This window comes from Strongylocentrotus purpuratus, unplaced genomic scaffold (assembly GCF_000002235.5).
Source record: "Strongylocentrotus purpuratus isolate Spur 01 unplaced genomic scaffold, Spur_5.0 spur5_scaffold_13, whole genome shotgun sequence".
Lineage (NCBI taxonomy): Eukaryota > Metazoa > Echinodermata > Echinoidea > Camarodonta > Strongylocentrotidae > Strongylocentrotus > Strongylocentrotus purpuratus.
This window is the reverse complement of record NW_022145598.1, coordinates 27,698,824-27,713,596: the sequence shown is the minus strand read 5'-3', so window position 1 is coordinate 27,713,596 and position 14,773 is coordinate 27,698,824. Positions and strand designations below refer to the sequence as shown.

Here is a 14,773-nt window from a genome sequence, read left to right as displayed (position 1 = left end):
TTGCGTGCGACATGGTAAGCCAGGTAAGGTATGGAATATGGTTCGAGTTTTTTTTACGACCGATTTTTGTGTATACAATTTTATACGGATAGTCATCGGTCGTGTGTCTACGGATGTCATGTTGAATATCCATGAGGTATCTCTGTCGTCACGCATATCCTGCATTATGCATGTCGCGTCTGTTTTCGCCCTGGACGTCGACACGGAGGAGGACCTCGGGCGGAGTATAGCCAATTCCACAGAGTAGACTCTCCCGCGGACGATGGCACCGGGCACGGGTACCCCGAGGGGAGGGTTCAGGAGGAGATAGCTCTACCAACTTGGGTCGGCGATCTCATTAAAAAACAATAGAATACAAAGGCTCGCGGAGACGTCGCGCCCCCCGCGGAGCCTTAGCGTATTATTATTATAGATGATAACAATAATAATGAATTGGTTCCTACAGATTCCCAATCTTTCCCAATATCGGTCGGTATAATAATAATAATAATAATAATTGACTAGAAACAACTACCTTTATTTTGTATGTACATACATGTAGATCAAAGCAACACAAAAATGTTGTCACCTCCACACACAGCTCAGTCCCTACCCTCATAATGCTGTGCTACGTGTGTACATGTATAAAGCCCTTGCTATCACTGATAAACAACAACTTGGCATCAACTGGCCTCGTTTGCAGGAGGTCATTTAGCGCTCGTCAATTATGCAATAATCACATTCTTTACACTACAATTACCTTCATATCCCAATTCCCTAAACCACTTGACCTGTACAGTTGGATGTTCATACAGGTGTACAAGAGGAAATGTACACGTACAATGTACAGTACATGTAGATATAATTTGTATCTAGCCTAATAGAAATGTTGTAAAGGATCACCATACAACAAAGGGGGTGTACATGTAAACATAGAATTTAAAAAGTTGCATGAAACATCATACAATATGTACATGTACAGGTACATGTAGGTACATGCATGGAGAAACTAGTTTTGCAGGGGTCAGCCGACACCAAACACGTTTGTCTGGTGTCGACTAACATCATGGGCATTGCAAGAGGGTACAACATTACAGCTGGCCATCATGTCAGCCTGCATCCAACTGAAGTCCCACCCTGTTATACAGTTTTTATTTGATCAATCTTCACAAGGGCAAGGGACTCTGATTCTTGTATTAAGTTTTGGTCGAAACAATGCTCCAAAATAATTATGTTTTGATAAATATGTTTCTTAATTTTTACATACAAGTATGACATTCAGACGAGAAAAAAGTATTCTCCATCATAGAAAAACATTGCGTGAAGCTAACGGAATACATAAATGTACAGGTGTACAGGTGTACAGGTACATGTATGTACAATAAATATTTGTAAGTGGTATGGACGGTGATGCTTCCCTCCTGATGGGGGGAGGCGGAGGGGGGGGGGGGGGGTGGGGGCTGATCGTCAAACAATATTGCATCATTTTATTTTAATACTTGCAAGACTATCTTTGTTATTTTTGCTTCTCTTCCTGAATGTATTGCATCTCTGCAATATCTTGGCTCTGTTTGTTTTTATGAATGTTTTTTTTTATTAACTTTCATTTTTTAACTTTGACTTTTATTATATGGGCTTTTGTTTAAGCAAATAAAGAACAAGAAAAGTGCATGTACATTAAGTCTGAATGGGAGGTACATGCAGTACATGTAGGCTCACACCTGTACACTGTGTACAGAGTTAGGCCCATACATGTACACGTCTACCTGTAGAGGCTATAGATCACAAACATGTACATGTATTTAGGCCTACATGTATTTCCTCATACTTGAGCCCAAGTTGAGGCATACAAATTAAGAAGCCTTACAACTTGATGATGAGTTATCTGGGACCTTTGTTGACTTTAATCATTAATTCCCAGGTATTGGGAATCCAAATAAAAAATAAAAAACAAGAAATTAGTCAGAATGTTCGTGTTCACAAAGGTTTTTGGGGACAAAATTGTATGCACAATGTATTTGTTATGGGGTGTGCAGTCCAACTACCAGTAGGTCTTCAAGCAAATCTTCATTGCTAAACATTGTACAGTACCGGTACATGTAATTCATACATGTATGAGATAAACACAAATCAACAAGACTAATGCAGAATGATGGTTATCAGGTCTGATGGTCCTCTGCCATAAGTAGCATTGTTTTCAATATTGTCCAGAATCTAAAGTGTTGTTTTCAATATCATCCAGAATCTAAAGTGTTCTGCAAAATGGACCAATCTCCATACAGGGGTGCATCCACTTCTACGAGAGTGCCTGTGTAGTGTGTACATATATACAGGTGTGTACAAGTACCTAATGTACAACATTCATAGAATGGCTCTACTATTGGTTACAACAACATTTGTATAAATGTTGCATTTAATAGCTACTTTTGATTTTATGTCCATCTTATCCTTCCATCTCTATAAAGTCTGAATGTTGAAAGTTTCAAAAAACCTTACTTTCTTGTGTGCCACATCTGCCAACATTGAGATGATCAACCGATCAACCCACCCACCTCAGTGTGGGACCCAAGGGAAGAAGAAATGAATGTCATCGAGTAGGACAGTAGAACAACTCGCTTGAGAAGATTTCATGCTTTTTAAACCCACCTGCTCTGAGTGACACCTCTGGGGATGGACGATGACAAGGGCCATGATGGACAGAACGTGAAGAAGGGATGAGGAAGAAGAGGGCGATGGAAGAGGAAGAGGTTGAGAGATGGAGGGATAGGAAGAGATAAGGTGGGAGGATTGAGGTGAAGAGTAGCGAGAGAAACACTGAAGTTTTTCAAAATAGTTGGTGATGCAACTATTAGAGAGATGATATAATTCCAGTATTTTGGGGGTTTATTTGTTTTACCTGACTCCTAAGAAAGCATGTGTATGCTTATATTTTTAGTAAGCAACCAGGGGACCGACGGCTTTAAGTTTTCTCTGAGGGACTTGGTAATGAGGATTAATGCCTTACCAAAGGGTACTAGAGCATCCAATAAGCCTTAAACTCAAGACCTCCCAGTTTTGAGACCACTGCTCTACCGCTGAGCCATCGCGCCTCACTCAACTGAAAATAGTCGGTGATACAACTACATGTACATGTACATGTACTTGTAGTAAAGATGAAGACATTATTCTCATCAACTTTCCTGCATCCATCAACAAATCTCTTACATTCACTTGCAAAGGCCCTTCCCCTTTTCTAAATGGCAGCAATTAGCAACTAACGACCTAAACATATCAGTGCCCTTTATTAGATCATCCTCAAGAAGTGTAATAGAGTCTGTGTCCAAGCTTAAGTCATCAGAAGTGATTAATGCGGTTGAAGCCTGTGTGGATGCGTGCTTAACATTCTGCGGGTCGTTGGAAGGATAATGAAGTGAGACAGAAAGGCCTCTGTGAATAATCTCTGCTGATGAGGTAATAGGAGTTGGGAGATGGTATTGGTTTAGTGTTTACTGATGAAGATGATAAGCATTGCCAAGAAAAACAATACACATACAGTACATGTAAGCTATACAGAAATAAGTACAAACTACTGTCTGTACACTGTACACTGTATGTCTTGTTACCAGTTCTCCACCATAACAGTAACAGGTGCCTGGGAGAAATAGGTCCTACAATTCTTCAAACTCTGGACCTCCAGAATTCCAGAATTTGAAGTAAGGGATCACAATGCAGACACTGCAAATTTAAACCACCACAATATTTTTGTTAGGGTGATGCCCTGCCTATTCTAATAAAACATGGCGTGCAAAATCAAATCTCACTTGCTACTTGGTTAAAAATGTGACAATTATCCATAGTGAATTCATATTTACTCAACACCTCACTGCACATGACCTTGAAGAAAAGACCAAAAACATTATATACACATGTACAGGTTAGGTAGCTCGAGAAGACCACCGTCCGGGTGCAATAGTGTATAGGGTATGCATGAAAGGCTATGAGAAATGATTCAGATTCTGTTGACTATGAGTGTGGTACGTGTACTTTATACAGTACATGGTATTTCCTGTTTCTGTAAACTTCAGTCTGCACAGGTTAACAAAAAACGGCTTCTAATATTACTGGGCCTCAGAACTAATTAAAAATCTACAAAGTCTTCATTTCCAAACAAAGTATAAAATATATGTACCTGGATTCCTGGAACAAATATATAGAATGCAGGCCTGCATGTACATGTGTGTAGGCCTAAAAATTAATACTACACACCCACACAACCCTTTGTAAACAGACAACTCAATGTGATACGATAGTGACCATGTAATGTGTTGAAATCACATGTGGGTAACCACTTTGTTCTACTAAACTGCATTTACAGGTCATAAATTACATTTCAGCCTAAATTTTAGAGTAGAAATATTGCTATGTATTGTACTTTGTATTCTTCCCCACAATTTGGACAACTTGCAATGTGATATGACAGTAAATGTAGCCGGTGCCTAAATTGTGATTTTGAAATATGAATGACTACAAAGGATCCTCATAAATATTCCTCGTATTGTTTGTTTACTTTAGCTCATTAGCGATGATGATGAAGAAAGAACATATCATTCTCCATTTAATGCATTTTGCGTAAGAATCAAATTGGTATGACAATTATTCCCCGAGACTGGCTGCACGTACTGCACACAAACAATGCCAAGTCTGTAAGTCCTGTTCAGGCTGCATATTTGTCGCATGACAGACTCTATCCCGCTCTCCCTCTCCCTCTCCCTCTCTCTCCCTCTCCCTCCCTCTCTCTCTCTCTCTCTCTCTCTCTCCCTCTCTCTCTCTAATATTTCTTTTCTGCAGGTAGTAGGTGATATTTCATGTCCTTCTACTGGTTTGTTTAGAATTACATGTACACTGGATAATATCCTTTGCATGAACACCATTTCGGTTCCCAAGCATGTTGCTTGTAGGAAAAAGTATACAGCTGTGACAGTATGCTCTATTACTATTAGCCTACACTACAGATGTACATGTACATGTACATGTATACATGTACAATGTAGGCCCTACATGTACAGTTAAAAACTAAATAATTCATACATATACCCCTTGTAAATCTGATGTTTTATGTGTTTCTCTTAGCTCAGGAATAAAAGATGGACCGGTAGAATAGGGGCCTTTTTGAATACTTGAAGATGTAAGCTTAATACAGTATGTCACATTTTCAAGAAAAATTAAATTGAGACAAATCAATTTTTGTCATACTTGAAAAATATCATAACTTGGAAGGGTACAGTTTGTATGAATAATTTAATAGTTATTAACTGTACAGTACAGTGTGTAAATGCTGAATAACTTAACTATTGAAGTCTTAAATCTGAAGTAATGCAGATAAGAAATAATGGATCTGGAATTATATCTGTCACTTTGGTGTATTGTTATGATTTCCTGATAATCAATACTGTTAAGATCAAAGTCCTGAATTATGAAGTACGTGAATTGAAGTGGCAACTTAACAAGCAGCAAAGGGGGCTACAAGTACAGTACCACAAGACCTTCTTCCTTAGCGTGACCTCTACCTCCGAGGTCAATAACGGTGACATGTCTTCTGGTACAGAGCCCTACTATAGTGCCTGCATACCATGATGATAGTCTTCAACAGCAGACCTTGAGAAGCCATTCTAAACTTTACATGTACCAGTATCTGTGACCAATATACATGTATGTGTTTTAAGAATAAAAGATGAGACTACAGTGATGAAATGTGAAGTCTACATGTATATCATTGTCTTGTAGCTGTTTCTTGGTTTAACTGTACCATGCAGTACCAGTTTGTGGCATACAACATGTACATGTAGATGTACAAGTCTGTATAACTGTACTACCAGAGAGTTTCGCGAATGGTACAAATTGCAAATGATTTTCATGGCAAAAGTTTGTGCAAAAAGCCAAAAGCCAGAAATCCCTAAAATTCAGCGTTGCATCAGATGTAATCCAATTCTTTAACGACATAAAACTTAAGCTATTCTTTACCACTCAACAAGTTCAGGAACATTTAATGTACATACAAATATGTACATGTAGGTTATTGGTTTTACGAAAAGCGACTGTTGCGAAACATTAGCCTACATTGTACAAGTGTCTGAATTTGTAGACTGCGCCCCTGTTTCCAATACACCTAGAAACAAGGCATATTTGTATGATTTGATGTCAGACTCTGCCCTGTCACACATATCACACTTCACTCTGTGGGGCTAAGCCACTCCGATATGACAAGAGAACAAATAAGCTGTAACGGGTTTGCAGGCACATACATATTTGTACACCTGTACCATTGCCAGTCACTGCGTGCAGAACAGTGTCTGCACTGTGAGACTAGTCTAGAGTACGCTGCATAGGCTCTGTACTTAAAGCTGCTACAGACTTCTTCTTCTTCTTCTTGATTTGTTTTTGTTTGGCAATCAGTCACAGTTGACTATTTTTGCCACACACTATTTTATGAATTATTTATACATATGTACAATTTCATGTCATAAATGACTATTTTTAGGATTCTTTCTCTTTCCATCCTCTTTCCTTCCTCTTTTTTTCTTTTTAGATCCTATAACTTTTTTTTTTAGAGAAAATTCAATAAATTAATAATTTTGGAAAGAGACGACGGCCTAGCAAGTTGTGAATGAAAAATGCCTATAAACTAAAACTAAACGTACGTACTTGTGTTTACGTGCACGTGCGCGTTCAAATATCACCTCACGTATGCACATGTGTACTTCGCATTTACCCCCACCCTTTTCAAAATGCCATCTTACCAGACTGACAGAGCTACCTGTAGGCTCTGCTCAAGGCTGTAGGTATTGTGGTAAAGTGTCAAATTAGAGTATGTGCCTGCAGACTAGTAAAACCTCAAACGGCAGAGTATTTTTTGCAATATTTTGCACCTCCTCACTCCTCAGAGTTAAAATCTATTGCCAGTACTGTAAAACTAGAAAATCTTGGAAATTGTTAAGGATGGCCATTCCATGACCAGAAAATTGAACAAATTGTAAGAAGCTAGTGATGTGTCACCTCACCTGTGATATAATTGTGATTTTGTTTCATGAGACTTTGGTGAATCAGCATGAACATTGTGTAAAGGAGCAGGAAATGTGTTCCAATTCTGAAATACATGAGCAGGCCTACAGTAACTGGAGTCTTCAGAATGGACCACACGTACAGTGTACATCTGTAAGCCACTTAAAAATACACTCTTAAAATCCAAATGCCAATCGAATGCACTGTACATGTAGTATACATGGTACAGTGAAAGCACGAGCACAGCCTCTGAATAGAACTCATTCTTTCATTTCAGGGGACCTTTTATTGATGGAAACCGACCCAAAGTATCGCTGTTTATGTCTGATTCAAAGGAATCCATAGTCAATTGCCACAGGGCATCAGCCATATTATTGCTACATGTACGTTATCCAAGATTCCAAGGCCAAAGATAAAGGTACACAGTAATGCTGCAGCTTATATTTTCACAACAGACATGAAATAAACCAGGGCAGATTATTTTTCTCAAATCAAATAACACATAAAATGAAAAGGTGGCGAAATCTTGAATTTTTAAATTTTGGAATGGGTACAGGTCAGAGGAAAACATATTTACACAAAGTAATATTTACCCGTATTTCAAAAGTGGCATAAACAAGTGTCTGATGTAGGTCAGGGCATGACACATGACAATATTTGCTACAGCTCAGTGAACAGTGTTGAACTACATGTACACCTGTACATGTAACCTTTGACCCAGGGTTTGTACATGTATGTACAAAGTGGTTTGTACGGTTGAGGATTAATTTGTTTCTTTCTCTCTCCGACACACATCTCACACCCCAGTACTCATATGATATGCTTGTAGAGCACTCTTACATGTACAGTATGTGCACTATCTCCCTTCATCTCTCACCCAGAAAGATTACATACTCACTTCCTCATCTACAGTACATGAGTGTAAATTGCGTATAAATCAAATCCTCTGCAGTGACAAGTCTCTCATTTGAAATCATCGAAATAAGATTGTATTGTGGCCGAATCGGTAAAGTATCTGTAATGAAGTAGCGGACAACTTTTCCATTTGTTCCAACCCACAAAATGACCTTTTTTAAAATCCTTTTTTTTTCAGAAATGTATGATTCGGGAAGGTCTTTCTGTTCAGAGGACCTATACTAATGTGCTATCCATAACATATTTTGAGTAGTGTTCCAAGGGAGGAGGCCTTTAGGAGAAATACAGAAATTAATATTTTCGTACACGACAAACGGGAGATTTATCCAGGACTACGTCACAATCCACTGACCAAACAGCCAATTTGAGATTCGTATAGAATAAGTGATCTCATATTTCAAACATTCATAACTTTCTTATCATTGGTCCGATTTATTTCAACCTTTCGCCATTCTTGTATCTTATTTTTCTGCTTTCATACAAATGAAATCTTTAGTTACATGTACAGTACAAGGGTTGGATTGCTCTTTAAAGCCCCACTGTCCTACTTGTAGCTACTTGCTCCCTCTATATAGAAAACTTCCCCAATCGGTGCCTGTTGGTTCCCCATGATCCTCTTTTTCTTATGTTAAATGAGAGCTGAGTTAATGAGATAGCCACCTGTCACAGTGACCTCGCTGGCTCGCTGGGTGGTCTAATCCCTTCTTGCTGAAGTAGTAAAGCCTGCCTTTAAGACATAAAGATGTGAATTATCAAATTATAATCATGTACATTGTAGTCATAAAGGCAAACGACTTACCAAAAGTGCTTCATAGTTGATGAGACACTTTGGATCTTTGATCCTGTTTTCCAGCGTCTGATAGCGCTGGGTTAAAGACATCTTCGGCGGCGCTGACGACATTCTCTTTTATTTCCTCAGGACAAAATCACTTCTATAATTCTGCTCTTTTATAGAGTCTGTGTGTTACCATCCGGCCAGACAGTACCGCATGTACGATGCTGGAGAGAGTAGTAATCCCTTGATTGATGCGTCTCAAGACGGTTGCCACCTGCAGCAGCCGATGGGAGGAAGACAACGGCTCAAAGGCCCTGCAGTTTGTAACACTTTCGATCCTGAAATCTGAAATAGAAGAGGGTAACATTAAAGCAGTCAGACAAATGGAAAAACAAACACCTTGAAAATTAAGATTAAATATGCCAAGGCACCTGATATGTACTGTAGGTAGGTCTTCAGAGAATTGTTTTCATTTCTCCATCATGTACCAAAAAAGCTAATGTTCAGAATTTAAAGATGTGAAATTTTGATTTAAAGAGTATTCAAAATTTGAAACACTTGGCGAGATATCAAATGGCCTACCAAGAATAAACATAAGACTACCCATGACCAATGGTTATGAATCAAAATTGAGGTAATCTTTTCGGACAATCATAACATTTTGACATTCTACGACTATCACTATGTTAAAGGGGGTGTAGCATGGCAAATACTGGTTAATGCAATCTACATCTTCTTTTGGACAACTGCACGTAAACGAACGGACTTGATTAACGGTCAGCGCGCGCTAGCGTTCGCGAAACAGACCAAAGTTTTCGTCATGCTTTGGTTTCACGCACTTTGCACGCACATGAATACTACACATGAATACTGAAGGCGCGTAGTCTGTAGTCGCATACTCGTTTGGGTCCCGAGTCAGGCCATGTCACGGAAAAGACATGTAGTCTTGTCATGCTACACTCCCTTTAAAAAAAAATGTCAGGTCAGATTGATTCAAACTCATCTTTCAATAAATCTATAGTCTATGTTTCATTATACTTTCTAAAATTATAGTTTTCTCCTTTCCTTACCTTGGCCTTGAATTAAATTTACCTCAATTCCTTTTAATTTATTAAATTATGCTTTCAATCTGACTGATTTTTTGTTAGAGTCTACATAAAAGTTAGAGTCTTCGAGTTCGAGCAGCACAGTTGTCGCCTCATACTTCATAGACTATCGATAACATTTTAGCTCCACACAGCTCAGCTCAAGCTACTGTCCACAACTCCCACTGCACCGCTGAACTTCCGGGCGACAATCTACCAATATCCCATTCTCATCGGTAGGCCACACTCACAATTCCGGTGCCCGGTATGCGCAGATAGAGCTAATTTTCTCCAAAGATATGCTTCCCCTGAAATAGATGAAACATTTCAAATAAATGATGTGCTAGCTTAAGATAGTAAGTATACTTACAAACTGAAACTTATTAATGACGACTCTTAGAAAGTGCAAATTAATTGCATGAATTCCAACGGTTTTCACCCCATTGTGTACATGCCGAACGTACGAAAATGGCTGGTACACTTGTACGTGCGTTCGCGCGTGTCGTATATGAGTAAACTACTTGAGACGATGATCGCGCGGCCATGTTACGGTACCGTTGATGTTTGTTGAATCTCGTATGAGAGGTACATAAAGAGGGTGGGGCCTGTTTTTACGTGGTATATTGGTGTCACATTCCCACGACAGGTGCAATATGGCTTGCAATATGAACTGTATCGGGGATTGGGTCAAGGAACAGGGAAAGGGGGGAGGGGGTGTTTAAAGTGAAGTTTATCTCGTTTGTACCATATATACTAGCTTGAAAGTTATTTTACCTGTTTCGGAGGATTTAGGATCACATTTTATAGGCCTATCTTACTACTATTACTACCAAACTCCAAAAAGTTTCTCGGAAGAGGTAGTGGGTGAAAGAAATTAAATGTTTGACCCCCCAAAATGTCAACATGTTGGCCAAAGATTTAAAAAAAAAGCAAATCATTTATAATTACAATTACCATACATGTAACCTATCTCCCCCCCCCCCCCCCCCAAAAAAATAATAAAAAATAAAAAAATAAAAAAAATAAAGAGAAGAACATTTCGAATAAGGGGATTAGGTTCCATGACATGCGATACTTTCTCTGCCAAAAATAAACACAAACAGTTATTTTTTACCCCCAAAAAATTCAACATGTTGGCTAAAGAGTTTCAAAAAAGCAAATCATTTACAATATACTATAATGTATTACAGGCACGTACGCAGCGGGGGGGGGGGGGGGTGAACCCCCCTCAGTTTTTTTTTTAATAAAAAAACAAAGGAAGAGTTTTTTCCTTTTTGGAGCAAAAGGGTGACCCCCCAAAACTGACCTTACCCCCCCCCCCCCCCTTTGAGTCGTTGCGAAATTTTTAGGACCCACCCCCCCCCCCCCCAAAAAAAAAATAATAATAATAATAATAATAATAATAATTTTAAAAAATGCTCTTACCCCCCCCCCCCCCCCTGAACTTCCTTTGTTTCATTTTTCCTTTTTTTTTCCTATCTTATATATTAGTCCTCACTGTTTCTTGTTTTCTTTCCAATGTGCGCTTCTTTGCCTTCCTTCTGAAAGCACTTCTAGCTACCAGATCAGGGCAATTCTTAAAATGATGTTTTATTACGGTTGACCTTTCAAATTATGAATTACGGATGGGGAGGGGTCGTTTATTGAAGTTGTCGACTCCCAAAAGCTTTGATGGGAAGGGAGATGTACTTGGTGTAAACATCATACGACCAGGGATATGAACTCCTCCCCCCACTTGTTTTTCCTCCTGCACTAATGTCTCTCTTTCCCCTTGTACTCTCTCTCTCTCTCTCTCTCTCTCTCTCTCTCTCTCTCTCTCTCTCTCTCTCTCTCTCTCTCTCTCTCTCTCCCACTACATCTTCTCTTTATCTTATTTACTTTTAATTTTTATATCACACTAAATATCTTTACTTAGTACTTACTCGTCAAGAGATGGCGCTATGGTAGTTGGTTCAAAAGCTGCTGAGTTGTTGGTGTGAACAGATCTCCGAGGAACAGTCATGAAAAAAAAAGGTCGAAGGTTTACCCAAAGGCAATTTTAGCAGCTTTCTCCGGCGTCACTTATTGAAATGTACGAACATTACAATGTTCGTATTATGTTAGTATTACGTTATCCTAACATAATTTCTATGGGACATATTGAAACCGTCCTGGAGTCGATTTCTCGAACGTCTTTTACATCGTGGTATAGTCACGTTATAGGTAAATTGATTTACCTTGTAGGGGAAAAAAATTTAAAGTATGGAAAGGTTTTGGGGGCTTTTGTGACCCATTCTGCAAAGGGGGGGGGGGGCTACTTGACTTCGATAGTTTTTTAAAAAAATCTCGACCCTCCGAAAAATACCCGCTAAAAATCCCTTTTTTGTGATCCCCGCTATATTGTGTCAAATATTTAGGTTGAAAAATAAACATGATTATAAAAATAATCAGTTTACTGTTATCGGGTTGAATTTAGTAACAGGGTGCAAATCTTTCATATCTATCTTCCTCATAAACTCCATCGCAAAGACATTAAAACATTAACTTCGTGGTATTTTGAGTACCCTTTGGTAATATTGCCTATAATATATAGTATAAATAAAAATCATGTTTTTCTATGAGTGAGGCACAACGCTATTGAAAACGCTTTAAGTTGATTGTACAAGGCTTTGCGATCGTGTCCAACATCGTCGTCCCTTCATGGTGGTCAAGCCACTATCTATATAATACTTTCATTACCTATTCATCAAGGATGATTATTCTGTACAGTTGGAATCATCCAATATTCCGCACGTGTATGTGGCTGACATCAGTATAGACTAACATAACAAAAGTGAGCAATCTCGTATGATTGCATCTGCTCTTTCCACATTCTGACCGAGCCCTTACAAATTTGACATGGCTGAGAGTGTACAAATCCCTAAATTAGAAATTCTGAGAAAATTGAGCAACATATGAATCGACGCTCATTTTCAAAGAATTATGTGAGAATCTTTTCTAAACTTGTTTATTCTTATGCTGTAAGTTTTCAATCTTGTCCAGTTATACTCTCATCTTATCCGAATTTCAAATTTGCAGTTTCAGTTTCAGTTTTTGTGTATATAGGTGGCAGCACTAATAAGGCACTTCCTTTTGAGCTGTCTCCTCATTCTCATAAATACTCACTTTTCTCTATATTTTGTCCAGATTACCTTTATGATGTACATTATATTGTATGATTATCTTGGTAATATATGTTATTTTGTGTTTATATGTATGCGATACTGTATGTTATTTTATCTATAAGTTTTTTATGATGAGAGAAAATAATTAGACTATCTATCTACCTATATCTAAACCGAAACCCGAATCATATTGTTGTATTCACTTTCCACTATCTACATGGAGAATCTGATTTATATGCAATGTATTTCTTTAAAAAAAAGGAAATCCAACTTTCTCTTTCTATAGGCTATCTCGTTAAATAAATATCAATAGATTCATCCTTTTTATTAAGTTCCTTTTTTCACAAGTAATTTCAAAATTATCTAGTGAAAATGCAACAGATACAAACTTATGCTGTGTAGAATTTGTTATTGTTCATGAATATCAATTTGTGTCAATATACTATGTGTTGTTATTGTATCGTTTGTTTCATGTGAAATAAAAGAAACTAACTCTGAAACTGAAATTGTATTTGTAATACATCGAAAATGGGAATATTTTCCTGTCTCATAATGCCATGTTTTGTGATGAAAGATTACAAAATATATTTGGGCATGAGAGAGGGATATGTTCAGCAACACAATCCATTCATTGAAACTCACTCTGCTTTCATTTCAATTTTCTCTTTCAATACCATTGTCCTGTCCACTTGGGCTAAAAATGAACTCAATTCGGATTCAATGTTGTATAAATGTTGAAAGATGAGTAAAGAATAACAAAAAAACATTACTTATATTACTCTGTGTCTTTATCTCTTTACTTTGTATTTACACGTAATTATGCATTGTGCGTTACTTCTATAAATAAATGCGCAAACTTGTTTTGACATCACTCACATAAAACCTTTCAAATTCATTAATGCCTAACAATATCATATCATATTTGGTATCATATGAAAGAGGCTGAATTGAATTTGAAATTGATAATAATAATTTATTAAAACAAGATAATTTTTATAATAGTAAATGATGGGAAAATTCCGATAAAAAGAAAAAAAATACCCATGTATAAATCGGAACTCTTAGACTTTCCAGCACCGTGCCCTCTTCATGCAATTGTCAGACATGTTTACTGCAGTTATACTGGCGCCCATGGTATTATATTCTGACTTGCTAAGGGCCAGCGGGCACTCCCTTGGTGGTGTCGGGAGAATGGTTGCGTTTAAAGATTTACAAAGACCTGCCCTAGCTTTAGCTCTAGGTAAGAACTAATTATTGGACCCGAGGGGGGCTATAAATAAATCTGCTGCAGTTAGATCCTTTCTTTTACTGACAGACTGTTTCTTCCCCTTTTCCTTCTCCTTCTTCTTCTTCTTCTTCTTCTTCTTCTTCTTCTTCTTCTTCTTCTTCTTCTCCTTCTTCTTCTTCTTCATTTTCTTTTTCTTCTCCGAGTCCTCTTCTTATAGCTTCTTCTTCATCATCATCATCTACTTTTCGTCTCCTTCTTCTTTTTGTTCTTGTTTCTTGTTGTTGTTGTTGTTGTTCTTCTTCTTCTTGTTCTTCATCTTGTTTTTCACACGACCCCATAATCGATAGGGCCATATTTCGCACTTTTTTCTGATTAAAACTGGTGCCCCCCCCCAAGCGTTCCAGTGCCCCCTCAAGGGGTGATCTCACATTACCATTGAGTAGATGACTTCTTAATGATATAATATCACTATCATTTTAATGTCCTTTGTATTATGGCATAATATGAAGAAATAGGAGGAAGGCTCCTTTTGGGCCTGGGGGGGGGGGGGGGGGGGTATACATTTGGGCTGCCTACCTGCCATATATAGACCCTTTGCATCAAGACGAAA

At 38.1% G+C, this 14,773-nt stretch overlaps 1 protein-coding gene across 4 annotated transcripts in view; it reads right to left on the bottom strand.

Annotated features, from left to right (window-relative positions):
• The window catches only part of ROCK (Rho kinase), an 80,822-nt gene extending 70,536 nt beyond the window's left edge, over window positions 1-10,286 (bottom strand). For 3 of the 4 annotated variants that reach the window (XM_030982646.1, XM_030982648.1, XM_030982647.1), the window contains exons 1-2: window positions 10,163-10,286; window positions 8,732-9,052 (exon numbers count right to left, since the gene is read on the bottom strand). In XM_030982646.1, the coding sequence (XP_030838506.1) occupies window positions 8,732-8,833 (102 nt within the window). In that variant the 5' untranslated portion in view covers window positions 8,834-9,052; window positions 10,163-10,286. 4 annotated transcript variants of the gene reach the window in all.
• Window positions 10,287-14,773: the final 4,487 nt, after the last annotated feature.